This window comes from Mus pahari, chromosome 5 (genome assembly GCF_900095145.1).
Source record: "Mus pahari chromosome 5, PAHARI_EIJ_v1.1, whole genome shotgun sequence".
Taxonomy (NCBI): domain Eukaryota; kingdom Metazoa; phylum Chordata; class Mammalia; order Rodentia; family Muridae; genus Mus; species Mus pahari.
Genome location: NC_034594.1, coordinates 155196673 through 155214650, shown reverse-complemented (window position 1 = coordinate 155214650; position 17978 = coordinate 155196673). Strand labels below are relative to the sequence as shown.

The 17978-nt window shown below is 46.5% G+C and overlaps 1 protein-coding gene across 4 annotated transcripts in view; it reads left to right on the top strand.

Annotated features, from left to right (window-relative positions):
- The window catches only part of Disp1 (dispatched RND transporter family member 1), a 138123-nt gene extending 120802 nt beyond the window's left edge, over window positions 1-17321 (top strand). For 2 of the 4 annotated variants that reach the window (XM_029538946.1, XM_029538947.1), the window contains 5 exons: window positions 5432-5555; window positions 6410-6537; window positions 6789-6886; window positions 9229-9326; window positions 13718-17321. In XM_029538946.1, coding sequence (XP_029394806.1) covers window positions 5432-5555; window positions 6410-6537; window positions 6789-6886; window positions 9229-9326; window positions 13718-17296 — 4027 coding nt within the window. In that variant the 3' untranslated portion in view covers window positions 17297-17321. The remainder of the gene's footprint in view (window positions 1-5431; window positions 5556-6409; window positions 6538-6788; window positions 6887-9228; window positions 9327-13717) is intronic. The other 2 variants (XM_021198397.1, XM_021198398.2) reach the window with 1 other exon arrangement.
- The last annotated feature ends 657 nt before the right edge of the window (window positions 17322-17978 follow it).

The following is a 17978-nucleotide window of genomic DNA, read 5'->3' as shown; positions in this document are numbered from 1 at the left end:
TCATCCCCCTATACAGTGTGGTTCTAAGTACACGGTCTCATCCCCCTATACAGTGTGGTTCTAAGTACACGGTCTCATCCCCCTATACAGTGTGGATCTAGGTACAGTGCTATCACATTTAAGAAACTTGAAGTGACCTGTAAGATTCAGCTGCCAGAGAAACTCAAGTAGAAAATAATGCAACCCTCCCAAGGAGAATACTCACTGTCTAGATGGGCAGCTCTCAACTGTGGGTTGTAACCCCTCTAGGGGTCAAATATCCCTTACACAGGAGTCACAGCAGAACCTTGTGTATCAGAATTTACATTATGACTCACAACAGTACCAAATTTACAGTTAGGAAATTGCAACAAAATAATCTTATGGTTGAGGGTCACCATAATGTGAGGAACTGAATTAAAGGGTCACAGAATTAGGAAGGTTGAGAATCACTGGTTTAGAGTAACACTCTGCCTCCCAAGGGGAGCACTCACTGTCTAAAGTAAAATTCTCATTAGCAAACTCTCCTGTTTGAAATAATACCGAAGACTTCGGCAAGATACAATCTATAAATTACATTTTAGCTTTCTTTTGTGCCTGTATTATAGGAACTGGCATCAGGGCCCAGCACATGTCAGTCAGTCAGTCATGAGCCAAGAGCACCTGCATTTTCACTCTGGGCTTTCTTCTGTGTGTGGCATCATACAGAGGCTGGAGAGCCCCTGTTAATGTCATCTTTAGTTTTTGAGACAGGGCCTCTCACTGACCATAGAGCTCGTGGTTTCAGGCAGGAAGCAGTTGCCAGGGTCCTGTCTCAGTCCCCAGTACCTGGCTTTACTGGCTGCCAAGGTTCCAAGCTCCGTGTATAGCAAGCACTTTATCCACTGAGCCATTTCCCTAGCCCGAGTTTCAACGATTTTGAAGAGCACAACTTTATGATATTTTATATATGTGTGTGTTCATATTTTCATCTTATAAAACGGAAATGCTAGACAGGAACTCTATCCTCATTTTCTTTTGCCACAGTCTTGGCAACCATGATTGTACTGTGTTGTCTCTTTAATTTGACAACTCTAGGTAGCTCATTTGAGAAGATTCACCAACTCTTGTCCACCATGACTGACTCTAGGTAGCTCATTTGAGAAGATTCACCAACTCTTGTCCACCATGACTGACTATTTAGCATAACATTCAAATTCCAGCACGTGTCATAAGTTTCTTCCTTTTCAGGCTTAATCATATTCTGTTATGCTGTACATAAATGACCTAGTTCTTCCATACTTGACCTAGTTCTTCCACTCTTACCCCTTCCTGCAAGAGAGAGAAACAGGAACATGGGGAAAGATATACAAACAAACATGTCATATTAACAAAAAGAATTTCACTTATCTAGAAATAGTGATTTTCTCAGCTAACTAAAGGTTTAACATTTTGAAAAGATTTGGGTTTTCCTCTGCTACCAAATTGGTTTTTAAAAACTCTTAATAGCTTCTTTAAGAATATCAACCTATTAATACAACTTACTCAGAACAGCTTTCCTGATTCTCCAATCCCACCTCACCTGGAAGTGATCTTCTGTTTCTCACTGGAAAATCTTTGCTTCTGTTCTTTAACCATCCTTTGCCTGCCTTTGGGGGTTATTTGTACCCCATTTAGTGTCTACACTTAGTTGTAAATTCCTTGAGCCAATCTTTGCATTCCCACAATGCCTTGTGTCCTCACTATTTGGTTTACTGTTAGAGATGAATTGATAACTCACACAAAGGAGTTGTTTGTCCTATTTTTGTGTGTGAATTTTTTTGAATCCGAGTTGTTCTTCCCATTAGATTGACAACTGACGCCACCAGAAACAAACATTTTAAAATGACTGTCCTTAAGGGACAAGACAAATTGAAAGGATTATGGGGAGGAGGGGCAGGGGCAGGGGTAGCTTTAGGCTAAGGGAGGAAGGATTCCTTAGAGAAGAGCAAACTGTTCGCTCAGATCAGAAAGGGTTGGAAACAAAGACCAGTTAGTTGATTTGGGCCCAAAAGTCAGGAGAGAAACGGCTCCTAGGGACTGAGGTGTAGGGCTGGTCAGGAGAGGGCCCCAGTCCCGTCACACCCTTCAGGGAAGTTTGTGGAAAGAGAAGTTTCTGGAGAGGCCACAAAGGGTAAGCCAGATGAGGAGCAAATAATTCACTATGGAGATTGAGTGGTCAATTCAAAGCGACCCCTTATGTGATGATATCTCTGCATAAGGAGGGGGTTGTGTAAGATTCTCAATAGTTATTTCCAGAGTAAGCTGAGCAATCAAGTTGAGCCTCTGTAAGTATAATCAGGGGCTTCCTATTGGATGCCAGTCTAGCACAGCAGTAGCATCCTCAGCCAGGGGCCGCCCTGCATTCAGTCATGGTGCATGGGCGCATTTAAGACACCCTCTTTCTAAAAGGATTTGAGACAGCCAGCTGAAGGATGCCAGGAACTTTATACAGTGGTGGCCAGAATAGAACTGCAAGCCCTCCCCTCAGGGAGAGCCCCCACCCCAGCCATTGCCCAGGACACTTCCTGTCTAACCCAAGTGGTACAGAAAAGGACTGACTCCCAGTTGTGCTGTGTTCCTATAGAAACAGATTAGAGCAGGTGAGCACAAGGTAAGTGCTACCTGATGTGCAGGCTGGTTTCTGGTAAAGGACCAGACCTTTTAAAAATTGCTCTAATGCACATGCGGTTCACTTTGCAAAGGAAATAACATGAACATATTTTACTGTCAGAAGTGAAATGTTATAGGTGTGTCTGTGTGGGTTTTATAAGTCATTTTAAATTTTCTTTACCCCTCTCAGTTTTATAGGTTTTTTTAATCATGATATTATAACCATTGTCTGGACTTCATATCATACATAAAACATTTATTTTCTCTGTCGTGCCCATAGCCGGGCCTAGACGGCACAGGTGGCAGAGGCACTGTCAGCAGCTTGTGGTGTTTAGGAGAAGCACTTGTCTAAAGGGCTGTACATCCCCCTCAGTGCTCAGCACACTCACGATGGCAATGCAGAACAGTTGTCTCTAGGAGAGGCCAGGGTGGGAAACATCTGCTGTGTGCGGAAGGAATTGTGATACAGTGAAGTTAAACGTGTGTAAGGAATGTGCCAAAGAATGAACCATAAACCTTCCACATGTCCCTGGTGCACGTGTGCAACATGTGGCAGAACTGTGAAATCAAAACCATGTGTTTTCAAAGGAAAGGAAAGCAATTACTGAAAGAGGTTTTTAAGGTTTCTGTGTATGTTTCTTAAGGACACAAAGCAAAAGGTCATTCATCCTATGGATAAATTAAGCCACAGTTGGAAATTAAGCAATGTGAGGCCATTGCCCTCCATTGATAACATTTTGTAAGAAGGAAAGATAGCGATGGATCCCTTTAGAGTATGATGAATAAGCACTTAGGCCTGGAGCCATTCCTGTTTCTTGGGGCTGATATTCTAAAAGTCTCCTGAAAAGTGTTCTCTTTAAAGTGTGGTGTGAGGAGCAAGATGTCTCAGAGGGCTGCTGAGACAAAGGGCATCATTGCTTCAAAACCACTGACTTCTCAAGTCTGTGTTTAGTGGACTAGGGAAGAAAGTAGAAGGATGTTTGCACTGTGATGTGACCACTCAGGAAGGACATTTGTACAGCCACAGGCAGCACACTGGGGTCATGTGTTCCCATTGTATCCACAGCTATCCTTAAAGGCAATTCCACCTTGCTGACAAACTGCTAGAACAGTTTCGACAAACTGTTCTGTTGCAAAGTCTGAAATCCTGAATTTGCAATAAAGCAAATAATGTTCACTCTAGTGTCCTTGCATCTCTGTGGTTTTGCAGAGAGAAATTACTACTAGTGGGACTAGAATTTTCTTTTCTTTTTGAGACAAGGTCTTACTGTGTAGTCCTGGCTAACAGCCGAGGCTGATATAAAACCGCTGTGTAGACTAGGCTGGTCTTGAACTCACAGAAATCCACCTACATCTGTCTCCCAAGTGCTTGGACTGAGGTTTGGCAAAGGTAGCTGGAGAGATAACTGTGGGCTCTGGGGACAGAACTCTTGTCGTTTAGTTGTGAGTAGCCCTTGACAGCTGGGCTGTGTCTTCAACCCTAGAGATATTGAAGTGTGAATTTGATGAAGCAGAATTTGTCAAGTTTACATCTTCCTCATGTCTTTAGTTTCACTTGTTTTGGAAGAGACAGAAGGAAACACAATCTTAAAAGCCAGAGTCTAGAACCACATTACCTAAGGCTTTAAGATCTAACTAATTCCTTGGCCTGTCAGTGCCTAAACTTCACCACTGTGAGGTTTAAGCCTAAGATGGTTTGTGCAAGGCACATGAGCCACTGATACTACAAAAAGTACAAACTCTAACTCATGTACTTGTTTATGTAAAGGTACTCTAATAGGACAGCAGTGGGAAATGCCAGGCAAGATCCTTGAGGCACAACCATGTTGTGCCTTAATTCCTTTAGTAGAGTGGTAATTTGAAATAAAAAAATCCCCATTGGGTCAGTTCTGTGGAACTTCAAAACTAGTGCTCTCTGCTTGGAGATTGGAAAAGCTATATAGCAGTATTTCCAAGCATTTAGAGACCCCAGCTTTAGCTGTAATGACTGGCATGTTCTCACAGAAATTCTTCATAAACGCATACTTATGACATATCTTTCCCATGACCCAGAACTAGCCATCACAGTAGCCCAGAGAGATGGCCCTGTTGAGAGTAATGGTCACACACTGGATTGGGGTTTCCTTCTTCAAATAAAGACTGGAGCAACTAGAATCTTCCACAAACACTTGGATGCTTAGAAAGGTTGTTTCACTGGGTCCCGGCAAACACTATGTCCATACCTGTGAACATACCTGGGAGTGAGAGGGCAGAGCATAGTGCAAGAGGGGCTGGAAGTAGCTCCCACAGTCAGAGGCTATGTGTGAAGAAAGCCAGTGAGAGAGTTGGTAATGGAGGAAGAGACTCGAACCAGCCTGAGGTGGCTGGAGACGCAGGCAGCACTGTGCCACTGTCAATAAAAATTAATTGGGCCCCTCCTACAAAGTACTGTTCTAGGTACCGATGCCCCACTGATTAAACACCCTGTCCTCGTGAACTCGGTCTGCTGATAGTCTTTATTAGCTTCTTTTTAGGAGGAAAGAAAATGGCTCTGGGAAGTGTCTGCTTTTGGTTGTTTTTTAGATTTCACTACACGAACCTGTTTAGAGACTTTTTTTTCTTTTAAAAGAACTGCTGTTTTATCTGACCACTGCTACTTTATCAGAAAAATGAAAAGAGCATGATCTTGACACTTCCTGCATCGATGTGTATAAATACTTCTAATTGTATTGGTAAATACCTGTGCTGCTCTAACATATGGGGCTCTAACCCTGCTAGCGGGTAGCCTTCCCTCCATGCTGCTTCTCAGACATCCTCTCTGTGCTCGTTTTGTGCCCTGTAGTTACGCAGCCCTGCTGGCTGACTGGCCTGTGGTGGTCCTGGGCATGTGCACGCTGCTCATCGTGGTCTGTGCCCTGGTGGGGGTCCTAGTGCCGGAGCTCCCTGACTTCTCGGACCCGCTGCTGGTAAGGAGGACCCGACCGGGGTGACGCCCGAAACCATCTCCCCGAATTAAGTACTTAAATGCATGGTGTGTACATCAGCAGCTCTTTCCTTCTGCATGTCTGAGATAGTCTTACACCAAAGCTCCTTGAACTTGTCATCCTCCTGCCTCAGCCCTGTGAGATATGAGCCACCACACTCAGCTCCCCATTTCTTTCAAAACTTACTGCAGCCACCAGTAAGCATATAGCTCTCATTCTGCACGTAAAGATGTGTTATCTGTGCCCTTAAGTAAGGTCAAGGTACTTGTTCACCCTCAACTCAAGCTCATGCAAAAAGTGGGACATCCAACTTTTCCGTCCCCCTGTTTAATCAAGAGGCAATGTTGAAGAATGTACATACTCGGAAAGTATTTTTATAAAGACTTTAATACTGTGTATTTCTCCCTACCCCCGAGAAGTTAAAGGCATTTCTGCGTAACAGGTAACAGGACCTGACCAGTAAATGTTCCTCTGGGGTGGAATAGTGAGGTAAACATGATCAAGAATGACAGTCTCTGTAAAACGCTGTCACAGTGCATAACACACTTGAGTTTGATCAGGTGCCTGCAGGTTAGAATTATGCACTTACTAAACGCTTGGACACAGGTAAGTTTCTAATTCACTTCCCCACTTCCCGAGACGTGTAACTAGAGAACCATGTGACTGTCCCACAAGGCCTTGCATTACCACAAGTCTCCTCAGCACTCATGGAGAATGCCCATGTTTCCTGTTGAAAACTCTACATCACATTGTTCTTGCTGTCCTAAGTTGTTAACAAAACTGTATTTAGTGGGTAATGAAATACACTAATGGGAACACATAATATCTTGTCTTAGGGTTTTGAGCCAAGAGGGACCACGATAGGACAGAGGCTGGTCACGTGGAATAACATGATGCGAAACACAGGTTACAAAGCAACATTGGCCAACTATCCTTATAAGTATGCAGAGGAGCAAGCCAGAAGGTAATCATTTACTTTAAGTGACTTTTAGATAAAATACTACTTAGAGAAAATTAAAACACGGGGCTCAGTTGCCACCCAGTTGTCACTGAAATGTCTTGCTGGCACTTTTCTCCCTTACACACGGAAAAATTAATGTTGCTCACGTGAATCCTTTCAGCTCAGCATCAGATGCTAAGCAGGTTGGAGCTTTGGGGTTGTACTGTAAGAATCTGCCCATCTCCTTGTAATAGCTCGAACTTTTTCTCTTTCAGCCACCGGGATGACAGGTGGTCAGATGATCATCATGAGAGAGAGAGAAGGGAAGTAGACTGGAACTTCCAGAAAGACAGCTTCTTCTGCGATGTTCCAAGTGAGTGGTTGGAGCAGCTTCCTTGGGTCAAGGTGCAATGGGTCCAAGTCTAGGACTGCAGCCTGCCCAGCAGTTTCTCTGGTTCTGTAGCTAGAGATGCCGGCTAAGGTTATGAGTTCACCTGGGATAAAGATGGAAGGGAAGGGTGCTGTTCAAATTGAAGGCAGCAGTTAATAAAATTTCCTACATTGTCTGAGCCTTCAAGTCATATGTCAAATCCCTTTTCCTGTATGTTTCTGGATCAAATAACAAGTACGAATTCTTAGTGGAATATAAGTAATCTGTCAGCAAAAAGGCTTTATAGCCTTTTTTAAATGAAAGTGAACATAGTAAGAACTGTCCGCACGCTGGATGTAGCGGCGCATGCCTGAAGACCCAGCTACTGGGGAGACTGAGGCCGAAGATGTCTGCACCAAGTTCCCTATCAATATGGTGACCCCCCCCCCCCCAGAAACAAGGGACCATAAGGGGCAAAGTGGCCCAGGTCAGAAAGGAACCCTGTTCCCTCACTTAACAGTGGAAACAGAGAGACCCAAGCTTGAGTGATCAGCCAGGCTGCAGGGGACGAGTGGGTGTGGTACTGAGGATTGTACCAGTTATAGCTGAAGGAGCTGCAGCTGCCTATCCACGGCAGAATGGGGCATCATGGGATTGAGCCCTAGGCATTACAAGGCTGAAGATTACCATGTGGAACCACAGGTCTCTAAATGTTGCCATCCAACTAACTAGAGAAATGTAGTTATGCTTAAAGCTGGCTTGTTCCCGCCAGCTGCCCAGGAGGGATATGCAGGAGGCGGTGAGGAGCTGCCGATGGCAATGGCTGTTCAGTGGGCAGAGTGCCTAGGAATGAGGATTGAGGGAAGTAGTTTCAACTGAGCAAATATTTATAGTAACAGTCTTCTGGTTTCACCGTGTTGAAAACTTCATTCATTCATAGCCCCTGCCTCATTAGACAGCAGAGAACCCTCTTAGATCTGACATCTCAAGTGAGAGGGGAGGAAGGAGATCTGATTTTGTACCCATTCTCAGCAGCTCCAGGTCAAACATTCTCTGCCTCTTAAATCACAGATTATAAAAACTGAATTCTGATTATTTCTACATTTAGGCTGGTTGTTTTTGTTTTTCCTCTCAAAGTATTATTATTATACATTGCTTAATCAGCTTGTGTTAATGTCTTAGTAAGAACAATAGCAAACTCAGGATGTAAGTCTAGTTTTGTTTCCAATAGTCCCCACCGGTAGCTATCTCCTGGGCAGTAAACTCTTGCTTGACTAAAGCCTCGTGGGCTCCAGGAGACTGGCATACGTGATTCTTCCTCAGGGCTGATTTCCTGTCCAAACTCAGTCTACATAGAACAGTAGTTCTTTGGTGAACATAAGTGTTTGCTAAGGACAAGTGAATGATCATGAATAAAGCCATTTATAAAGATTATCATACATTTGCCAGTTGATTTGCTAACAAAATTAGGCACTTTAGGTAAAGTAAAGTTAACCTACTCCTTTGATATATTCTAAACCTTTTAAGTAACCCAGATGAGCCTTGTCATAGAGCACCTGCCTCCGTTCCAGTCTCAGGATTATTTGACATAGGTCTTGTCATGGTTTACACACGAGGAAGTAGGCCCAGGGACGTTAGCATATGCCTGCATTTGGTCACAGCCAGGTCTGAGCTAAAGACCCCCCCCCCCATACAGCACACACCTCCCTGTTCCCACAGCATCTGTGTTGACCCACCCCCATACGGCACACACCTCCCTGTTCCCACAGCATCTGTGTGGTGGTACCCAGACTCAGGTTCTCTCTCTGACTCTGGGGTAAAAGGGTAGCTTCGAGGACAGTCACCGTGGGCACCGCACCTGTGGTCCAGGCCTGCACAGCCCTTGGGGAGCTTTGATTCAGTTACCTCTGTAGTCAGCTGATAGAGAAATGACCCTTCTGATCCTTTTTGATATTCTCTAGTGTACTGTTCTAGTATTTCTTGTGCAATTATAGGAAAGAAGAAATGCCTTCAGTTAATTTTCTGCTGATAACTTACAACCTTTTCTTCCTAATTATAACGTGATCAGAAACAAGTTTGTTAGATTCTTACTACAAGGTCATCATGCATTGAGTAGGTACAGGCTTTGAGCTAAAGTGACACTAATACACACACACACACACACACACACACACACACACACACGTTCTCCCAAAACTTATCAAAGAAAAGATTTCCCTGCTGCTAACAAATTGTCTGCATAGTTTCTTGTTTGAATTGTTTGTGAGTTCCAACTCTTGTCAAATAAATAATTTGACTCTTGTCAAATAAATAACTTATCAACATTTTTCTTTTCGTCTTCCCAGGTGACGGATACTCCAGAGTAGTGTTTGCTTCGGCAGGAGGGGAGACTCTGTGGAATTTACCTGCAATTAAGTCAATGTGTGATGTGGATAATTCCAGGGTATGTAAAACACAGCTGAAATCTCTTCAGCACAATAAAGGCATGTTATGGAACGTCTGCCTCTGCCCTGCTGTCTGACCAATGAGAGGCCGGTGCTTTCCACTGTGGAGCAAGCCCCAGCAGGCCGGGATGCTGTCGGGATCCCAGCATCAGAGTCCTGTGTTTCCCCGTCCTTAGAAACACACTGACTTCTTTAATAAAGAGCCCTCCGCCTCCTCTGCTGCTCACGCATGCACACCTAGATACACATACCACAGCACACATGTGGAGACCAGAGGACAACTTGCAGGAGCCAGTTCTCTCCTTCCATGTGGGTCCTGGGGATTGAACTCAGGTCCTCAAGGTTGGCCACGGGCACCTTTACCCACTGAGCCATCTCACCAGCCCAGTTCTTTTTGTTTGTTTGGTTGGTTTTTGTTTTTTGTTTTTTCGAGACAGGGTTTCTCTGTATAGCCCTGGCTGTCCTGGAACTCACTTTGTAGACCAGGCTGGCTTCGAACTCAGAAATCCACCTGCCTCTGCCTCCCAAGTGCTGGGATTAAAGGCATTCGCCACCACCACCCAGCACCAGCCCAGCTCTTAAGAGCATGTTTACAAAGTGAGAATTTGGCAAACAGACCCAAAACATACAGTCCTTGCTTCTGTCCTGCAGGACCCACTGACAGACAGACATTCATAGATGGAAGGGTCTCTGTGAACTGTTCACTGGAAGCCCTTTACCTGTGCTAGTCCCTGTACATTTCAGATGTTGGAGCTTTGAGGACTCAGCTCGTAGAAGGGATTTGGAATTCTTTGAGAATCTGGCTTACTAGATTAACCTTCATGGACTGCTGGAATCCCCAGCATCTCAGAGGCCTATATATTTTCTGAGGCTTCTTCCAGGGCCTTGGTCTTTACTCCCCTTGAAGCTCCCTCCCTTCAGCTCTCTGCGGAGAGGAGCACCCAGGAGTCAGCTGAACCGACTAGTTGATGCTTAATCTTCCTTCTTCCTCTCTCGGCTTCTTAAAATACCTCCAACTTAGCCAGTACTTTTTAAAGTTAAGGCATCATTTAAACACTTCTGGTTTCTCTCTTCTCTCTCTCCTCTCTTTGTGCCCCCTATTTTAAGTCTATTCCACCCCTGCTACTATCTAACTAGGGAACTGTGCAAAGACACGTCACGACCACATAAGCAGAATGAGCCCCCAACTCCCATGGTGAGCTGCTAGGATTAGAGAGAAGACTGTATTCCCTGGAGGGGGGGACTGCCTTTTAGAAACCCTATCTCATTTTTATGAACTTTTAAGGTTTTGGAATTATTTCAAGGGATCCCTTTTCCCAGAGTATGATAAGACTACATCTGCCTCCTACGTGAAGAGATACCTAGCTGCCAGTCTGCCTCAGGCTACAATATTGAAGTCTGTATTCACCAGTCATGACAGACTAGTTATTGCCACTGTGATAAGACACTTTCAGACTTGGCACTTCCTCTGTCGGTCCCCATATGTCCACACAGTGCACTGCTCGTCCGGTTATAACTGCATACCTTTGTCTGCTTTCTCTGCCACTCGGGAGGGTAAACTGAGGGCAAGGGCCACAGTGTCTTCCCACAGTGTGCAGGTACTCGGGCAGGAGTGTAGGGCCTCGCTGGATGTGTGAGCACTCCCCAGTGCTCCAGTCCATCCTTCAGGATGCTGGTGTCCTGGAAGGGATAGTTAGAGCACACCCATCATAACAGCTTTCTCTGTGACGCTATTGCTTCCCCATTTGAGACCTTAAAAGCGTTCTTTTCCAAATGTTGTAATCAGCTAACACCACTGCACCACTGTCCCCTGGAGAAAACTAGCATTTGTTTTTTTTTTTTGGTTTTTTGTTTTGTTTTGTTTTTGTTTTATAGTGGTCAGTGAACTACTAAGTTGGTATTTATGATGCTCAACTTTTTAATCTTTGGTAAAATATACATATAAAAGCCCTACTCTTACTAGAAAAAAGGGCTATGCAAGGGTGCAGTGCCACACCCCCGTCCCACTGGTAGCTGGCAACCATATTGCCCTTAGCTCTGCTCAGCCATTTCAGCAGTTGCATATGTGTCCTTCTAGCTGGGCTCCTGCAGTTCCTTTGTGGGGTAAACTATCATCTTCCATAAATACTGAAGATGCTGTTTTAGGGCCCCATTACTTACTAACTCATTTTTCTCAAGTTAAGATATGTGAATTTTCGAATTTGGAAACAAATATGAATTATCCTGTCTTAGAAAAGAATTATGTGTTTTCAGAAATACACTTTAAAATTGATTTTGTGTGTGTGTGTGAAAGTAAAACATACTCTCTTGCATTTAGATAATTACTCTGGCTTATTTTTTTCCCATTAAGAATTATCCCAAACAAATGACTTTGATTTTTGGTTTTGTTGTTTGAGGATTTTTTTGTTCCCCTGTCTTGGTTTGGTTTCTTAAGACAGGGTGGCCTGGAACTCACAGAGCTCTAGGAAGACCTCAAACATGCTAATGAATCTCCACGTGCAGTTCCAGCCCACGGCCTCCTGGCACCGTCCATACCTCTCCCCACATCCTAGCTCCAGTTTACCCAGGCCTTAGGGAATGATATGTAACCCGGTTCTTAGGTAAGTCAGCTTTTAAAACCATTGGATATGCCAGCCAACTCTACTGCCTTGGAAAGATACTTTAATGAACAATTGACAAAGCCTAGTTTAAGCCTGATACAAACTGTTTTAAATCGGGTTAGAAAACCTCTTCACACCCTTTCTGAACTTTGGAGTGGTTCCCTACAGCAACCTTTGGTAAATAAAGTTGAGGGAAAGTGGTAAGACCAGGCCGCCTTAGCTCTGGTGCCCCCGAACACAAGTCTGGTCAGGCCCAGGAGAGGGGCTGAGTCCTAGACTAATCCTGAGGAAAGAGGAGGTGGCTCATCTAATCTAAGAGTGGAACTGAACCAGCTTCGTAATCCAGCAGTGGTCATAGTTCCCTGTGACAAGGCCAGCCTTGAGAAGAGAAGCTTTTCCCAGGTACAGCATTCTGTGAGACACTGCCCATAGCAAACTTTTTTGTTTGTTTGTGTTTATTTGTTGTGGTAAATCTCCAACCCAAATGTGCCCCGACAATGAAAACACAACTCAGTTAATATGAATACATGCTGTGCGCCTAGATTGGGCAGATCTACTGCTACACTACCATCTTCCACCTCTATGAGACCCCTTAGAACTTGCGGTTTCTCTAGACCATGTGCTTCTGCTCTGCTTTTCTTCCTCCTCCTCCTCTGTGTCTTCTCTCTCTCCCATTTTCTCCTTCTTCTCTCTCCCAACCTTTTGCTCCACCTCCCTTTATCAGCTCAATCATCAACTCCCCTATATTTTACAAATTAAGGTGGGAAGCAGGTTTACAGGAAATCACCTGAGTGCTGACTTGAAGCCCCTCATAGGAGAACGGAATTAACATCAAATATAATTAGCCTCAGGGCTATCCACAACTTATAGAAATGAAAATGTTTTAATCTTAAAAAAAAGTGACCCTTCTCACCTTATTTCAGTAAACAGTCTAAATTATTCAAGAATCTACTCACTTTTTGATCTGTCAAATAGATTTTTATCTACTCTGTTCAGACTGACAAAGTACCTTAGTCTAGATTATTTATTTTCAAAGACGATTTCTTTCTCACAGTTCTAGAAACTGGCACGTTTTAAGATCAAGGGGTCTGTGGACTCAGGGTCTAGTGAGTGCCTGTCCCCTCTAAGGTGGAGCCATCGCTGTGTCCTCTCGATGTGGAATCAAAAGGCACCAGCAACTCCCTCAAGCCACTATTATAAGGGTGCTAATCCACTGCTATTTCCTAGGAAGCTCTGCCTGTCTGTACTGTCACATTGGGAATCAGACTGTACAGGGCAGTTTGGGGGTGTATTCCAGCCAGCTGTAGGACCTTTAGGACCAGCGTCTTTGCTTTCAACTGTGTCTGTTGGGATTTGTGATGACTTTTATCACCAAAACTTTTGTTCTGAGAACCAGGATTTTAGGGAAAGCTGCAGTTGGACAGTTGTTTTCTTGCCCTTGAGGGCATACACTACAAAACTGTCCACTTTATCACCTCCACAGGGACTCTGGAAAGACTCAGTGGGTGTTACGTTTATCTCTCTTCTTAAACCAGACTCAGTACTGGTCGACATGACAGTACGTCTGTATGCCATTCCCAAGCAGGAGTTTGCTGCTCAAAGTCCAGCAGCATGGTGAATAACTGTAAGATGAGATCGTGGGGGGAGTGCTCACCTGTGTACACACCGACTTAATGCTGTGAAGGAGGATTGTTTAACTTCTGGGCCTGCCTTGTGCCCCGAGGCAGGAGGGACCTGCCTGGTGGAGAGCTTGTTTAAACTCCAGTCCTTCTGCATGTCTGTCCCCACAGATCAGATCCCACCCCCAGTTCAGTGATCTCTGCCAGAGGACCACTGCCGTCTCCTGCTGCCCGAGCTGGACCCTGGGGAATTACATCGCCATTCTGAATAACAGATCATCCTGTCAGAAGATTGTCGAGCGAGATGTCTCTCACACGCTGAAGCTGCTCCGGACCTGCGCCAAGCACTACCAAAACGGCACCCTGGGGCCAGACTGCTGGGACAAGGCGGCCAGAAGGAAGGACCAGCTCAAGTGCACCAACGTGCCGCGCAAGTGTACCAAATACAATGCCGTGTACCAGATTCTCCACTACCTGGTAGACAAGGACTTCATGACCCCAAAGACGGCTGACTACGCCGTGCCAGCTTTAAAGTACAGCATGCTCTTCTCCCCGACAGAGAAAGGGGAGAGCATGATGAACATTTACCTGGACAACTTTGAAAACTGGAACTCCTCAGACGGCATCACCACCGTCACCGGGATCGAGTTTGGAATCAAACACAGCTTGTTCCAGGATTACCTCCTCATGGACACCGTGTACCCCGCCATTGCCATCGCCATCGTCCTGCTCATCATGTGTGTCTACACCAAGTCCATGTTCATCACACTCATGACCATGTTTGCCATTATCAGCTCACTGATCGTCTCCTACTTCCTCTACCGAGTTGTCTTTAACTTCGAGTTTTTCCCCTTTATGAACCTCACCGCGCTCATCATCCTGGTCGGGATTGGCGCGGATGATGCTTTTGTCCTGTGCGACGTCTGGAACTACACCAAGTTCGACAAGCCTCGTGCGGAAACGTCAGAGGCAGTGAGCGTCACCTTGCAGCACGCGGCCCTCTCCATGTTTGTCACCAGCTTTACCACCGCCGCCGCCTTCTACGCTAACTACGTCAGCAACATCACGGCAATCAGGTGCTTCGGGGTGTACGCGGGGACCGCCATATTAGTGAATTACGTCTTGATGGTCACCTGGCTCCCGGCTGTCATTGTTCTGCATGAGCGCTACCTCCTCAATGTCTTCACCTGCTTCAGGAAGCCGCAGCCTCAAGCCTACCACAAGAGCTGCTGGGCAGTGCTCTGCCAGAAGTGCCGCAGGGTGCTCTTTGCTGTCTCAGAGGCATCTCGGATTTTCTTTGAAAAGGTGCTGCCGTGCATCGTCATCAAGTTTCGCTACCTTTGGCTCATCTGGTTCCTTGCCCTGACTGTGGGCGGGGCCTACATCGTGTGCGTAAACCCAAAGATGAAACTGCCGTCGCTGGAGCTGTCGGAGTTCCAGGTGTTCAGATCCTCTCATCCTTTCGAGCGCTATGATGCCGAGTTCAAGAAGCTTTTCATGTTTGAGCGGGTTCACCACGGAGAGGAGCTGCATATGCCCATCACAGTGATCTGGGGCGTGTCCCCAGAAGACAGCGGCGACCCTCTGAACCCCAAGAGCAAAGGGGAGCTGACACTAGATAGCACGTTCAACATTGCTAGCCCGGCCTCCCAGGCCTGGATTTTACACTTCTGTCAGAAACTGAGGAACCAGACCTTCTTCCACCAGACTGAGCAGCAGGACTTCACCAGCTGTTTCATCGAGACCTTCAAACAGTGGATGGAGAACCAGGACTGTGACGAACCTGCCCTGTATCCCTGCTGCAGCCACTGCAGCTTTCCCTATAAACAAGAGGTTTTCGAGCTGTGCATCAAGAAGGCCATCATGGAGCTGGACAGGAGCACAGGGTACCACCTGAATAACAAGACCCCCGGGCCAAGGTTCGACATCAACGACACCATCAGGGCTGTGGTGCTGGAGTTCCAGAGCACCTTCCTCTTCACCCTGGCCTATGAGAAGATGCAGCAGTTCTACAAGGAGGTGGACTCGTGGATTTCCCATGAGCTGAGTTCGGCTCCCGAGGGCCTCAGCCGCGGCTGGTTTGTCAGCAACCTGGAGTTCTACGACCTGCAGGATAGCCTTTCCGATGGCACCCTCATTGCCATGGGGCTCTCGGTGGCCGTTGCCTTCAGTGTGATGCTGCTGACCACGTGGAATATCATCATAAGCCTGTATGCCATCGTCTCCATAGCTGGAACCATATTTGTCACAGTCGGGTCCCTCGTCCTGCTGGGCTGGGAGCTGAATGTGCTGGAGTCTGTCACCATCTCGGTCGCAGTCGGCCTGTCTGTAGACTTTGCCGTCCACTACGGGGTGGCGTACCGCTTGGCTCCAGATCCCGACCGAGAAGGCAAGGTCATCTTCTCTCTGAGCCGTATGGGCTCTGCGATCGCCATGGCTGCACTGACCACCTTCGTGGCGGGGGCCATGATGATGCCCTCCACCGTCCTGGCTTACACACAGCTGGGCACATTCATGATGCTGGTCATGTGCGTGAGCTGGGCCTTCGCCACCTTCTTCTTCCAGTGCCTGTGTCGGTGCCTGGGGCCGCAAGGCACCTGTGGCCAGATTCCTTTCCCTACAAAGCTCCAGTGCAGTGCCTTTTCCCACACCTTGTCTGCAAGGCCTGGGGACAGGGGACCAAGCAAAACACACGCCGCCAGTGCTTACAGTGTAGATGCCAGGGGCCAGAAATCCCAACTGGAACATGAGTTTTACGAGTTACAGCCCCTGGCATCTCACAGCTGTACTTCTTCAGAGAAGACCACTTATGAAGAGCCACACACCTGCTCCGAATTTTTCAATGGCCAAGCAAAGAATTTAAGGATGCCTGTGCCTGCAGCCTACAGCAGCGAACTCACCAAAAGCCCCAACAGTGAGCCAGGCTCAGCCTTGTTGCAGCCCTGTCTGGAGCAGGACACTGTGTGTCACTTCTCTCTCAACCCGAGATGTAACTGCCCAGATGCCTACACACACTTAAAGTACGGATTGCCAGAAATCCACTGCCAGCAGATGGGTGACTCCTTATGCCACAAGTGTGCCTCCACTGCAGGTGGCTTTGTCCAGATTCAGAATGCGGTGGCGCCTCTGAAGGCCTCACACCGAGCTGCCGAGGGCCTTCTGCACCCTGCCCAGCACATGCTGCCCCCAGGGATGCAGAGTTCTCGGCCTAGGAATTTCTTTCTGCACCCAGTGCAGCACTTTCAGGCCCAAGAAAACCTGGGTCACACCAGCACACACAGCACGGATGAGCATCTTCCCAGGACAGAACCGCCACCACCACCGTCTGACAGCAGGAGCACCGAGTCTTTCCAAAGAGCTTGTTGCGATCCTAAGACTAACCAAAGGAGACTCTGCAAAAGTAGAGACACAGGGGACACAGAGGGCAGTGGGGGGACAGAAACCAAGGTCTCTAGTTTACCAAACCAGACTGACAAGGAGGAGAAGCAAGAGGAGCCAAGCCTGCTGCAGACCGGTGACACTGTGCACTCAGAACATTTGAATCGTAACGAATCAAACTTTACATTCAGCCATGTACCAGGGGAGGCTGGCTGCAGGTCCTGCCCAAACAGTCCACAGAGTAGCAGAAGCATTGTGAGATTGAAGTGCGGGTCTGCGGACTGCCAGACGCCAAACCTCGAAGCCAATGTGCCTGCTGTACCAACACACTCAGACCTGTCTGGCGAAAGTCTGTTGATAAAAACACTATAATAAATCTAGCATTGCGTTCAGAAGCACCTGCCTCCGTCCTTCTTTTGAATTAGGGGTGAGATCTGGGAGCCCACAGAGGGAGCCCAACAGTAGGCATGTCCCATGTGTCACCACGTTTATTGTCATTGTCTTATTCTATCTGAACAGTGAACAAGCTCACAGATCTCATGAGTGTGTTGAGATTATTGGATTTTCAGGTAGTATTTTATTTTTAACTTAAAAAAGTAGCTCTCATACAGTCACACGCAGCTCAGCTTCTCCGTGGACCGGCGGGCAGCAGCAGCAAGCCACAGTGGCTCTCTTCTCTCAGACAGTACATTACCTGGTTGTCTTCACTGTCCTGTGTTTGGCTGGTGGTAATTAAGTTTTCTCATTGCTCAGCATAGACACTAGGGCTCACATTGACAGAGAGATACTTCAGTCAGAAACCAGGAACTAGGCAGCATTAAAATGTACATTAGTTAAAAATCAGTGCCAAGTACCTTAGTAGCCCATTCTTCTTATCTTCATAGTGTCCCACAGGAAGCCCGTGACACATTTATATCCAAGTGATCTCTTTCTGAGTCAACCAGACAGATGGTTGTTATTACACCTTCTAACCTAAGAGCCTTGAGTGTCACCTCGTGTATGGCGATGGCTGTGCTAATACCACAGAAAGAGAAGCGGAGCTCTGTGACCATCC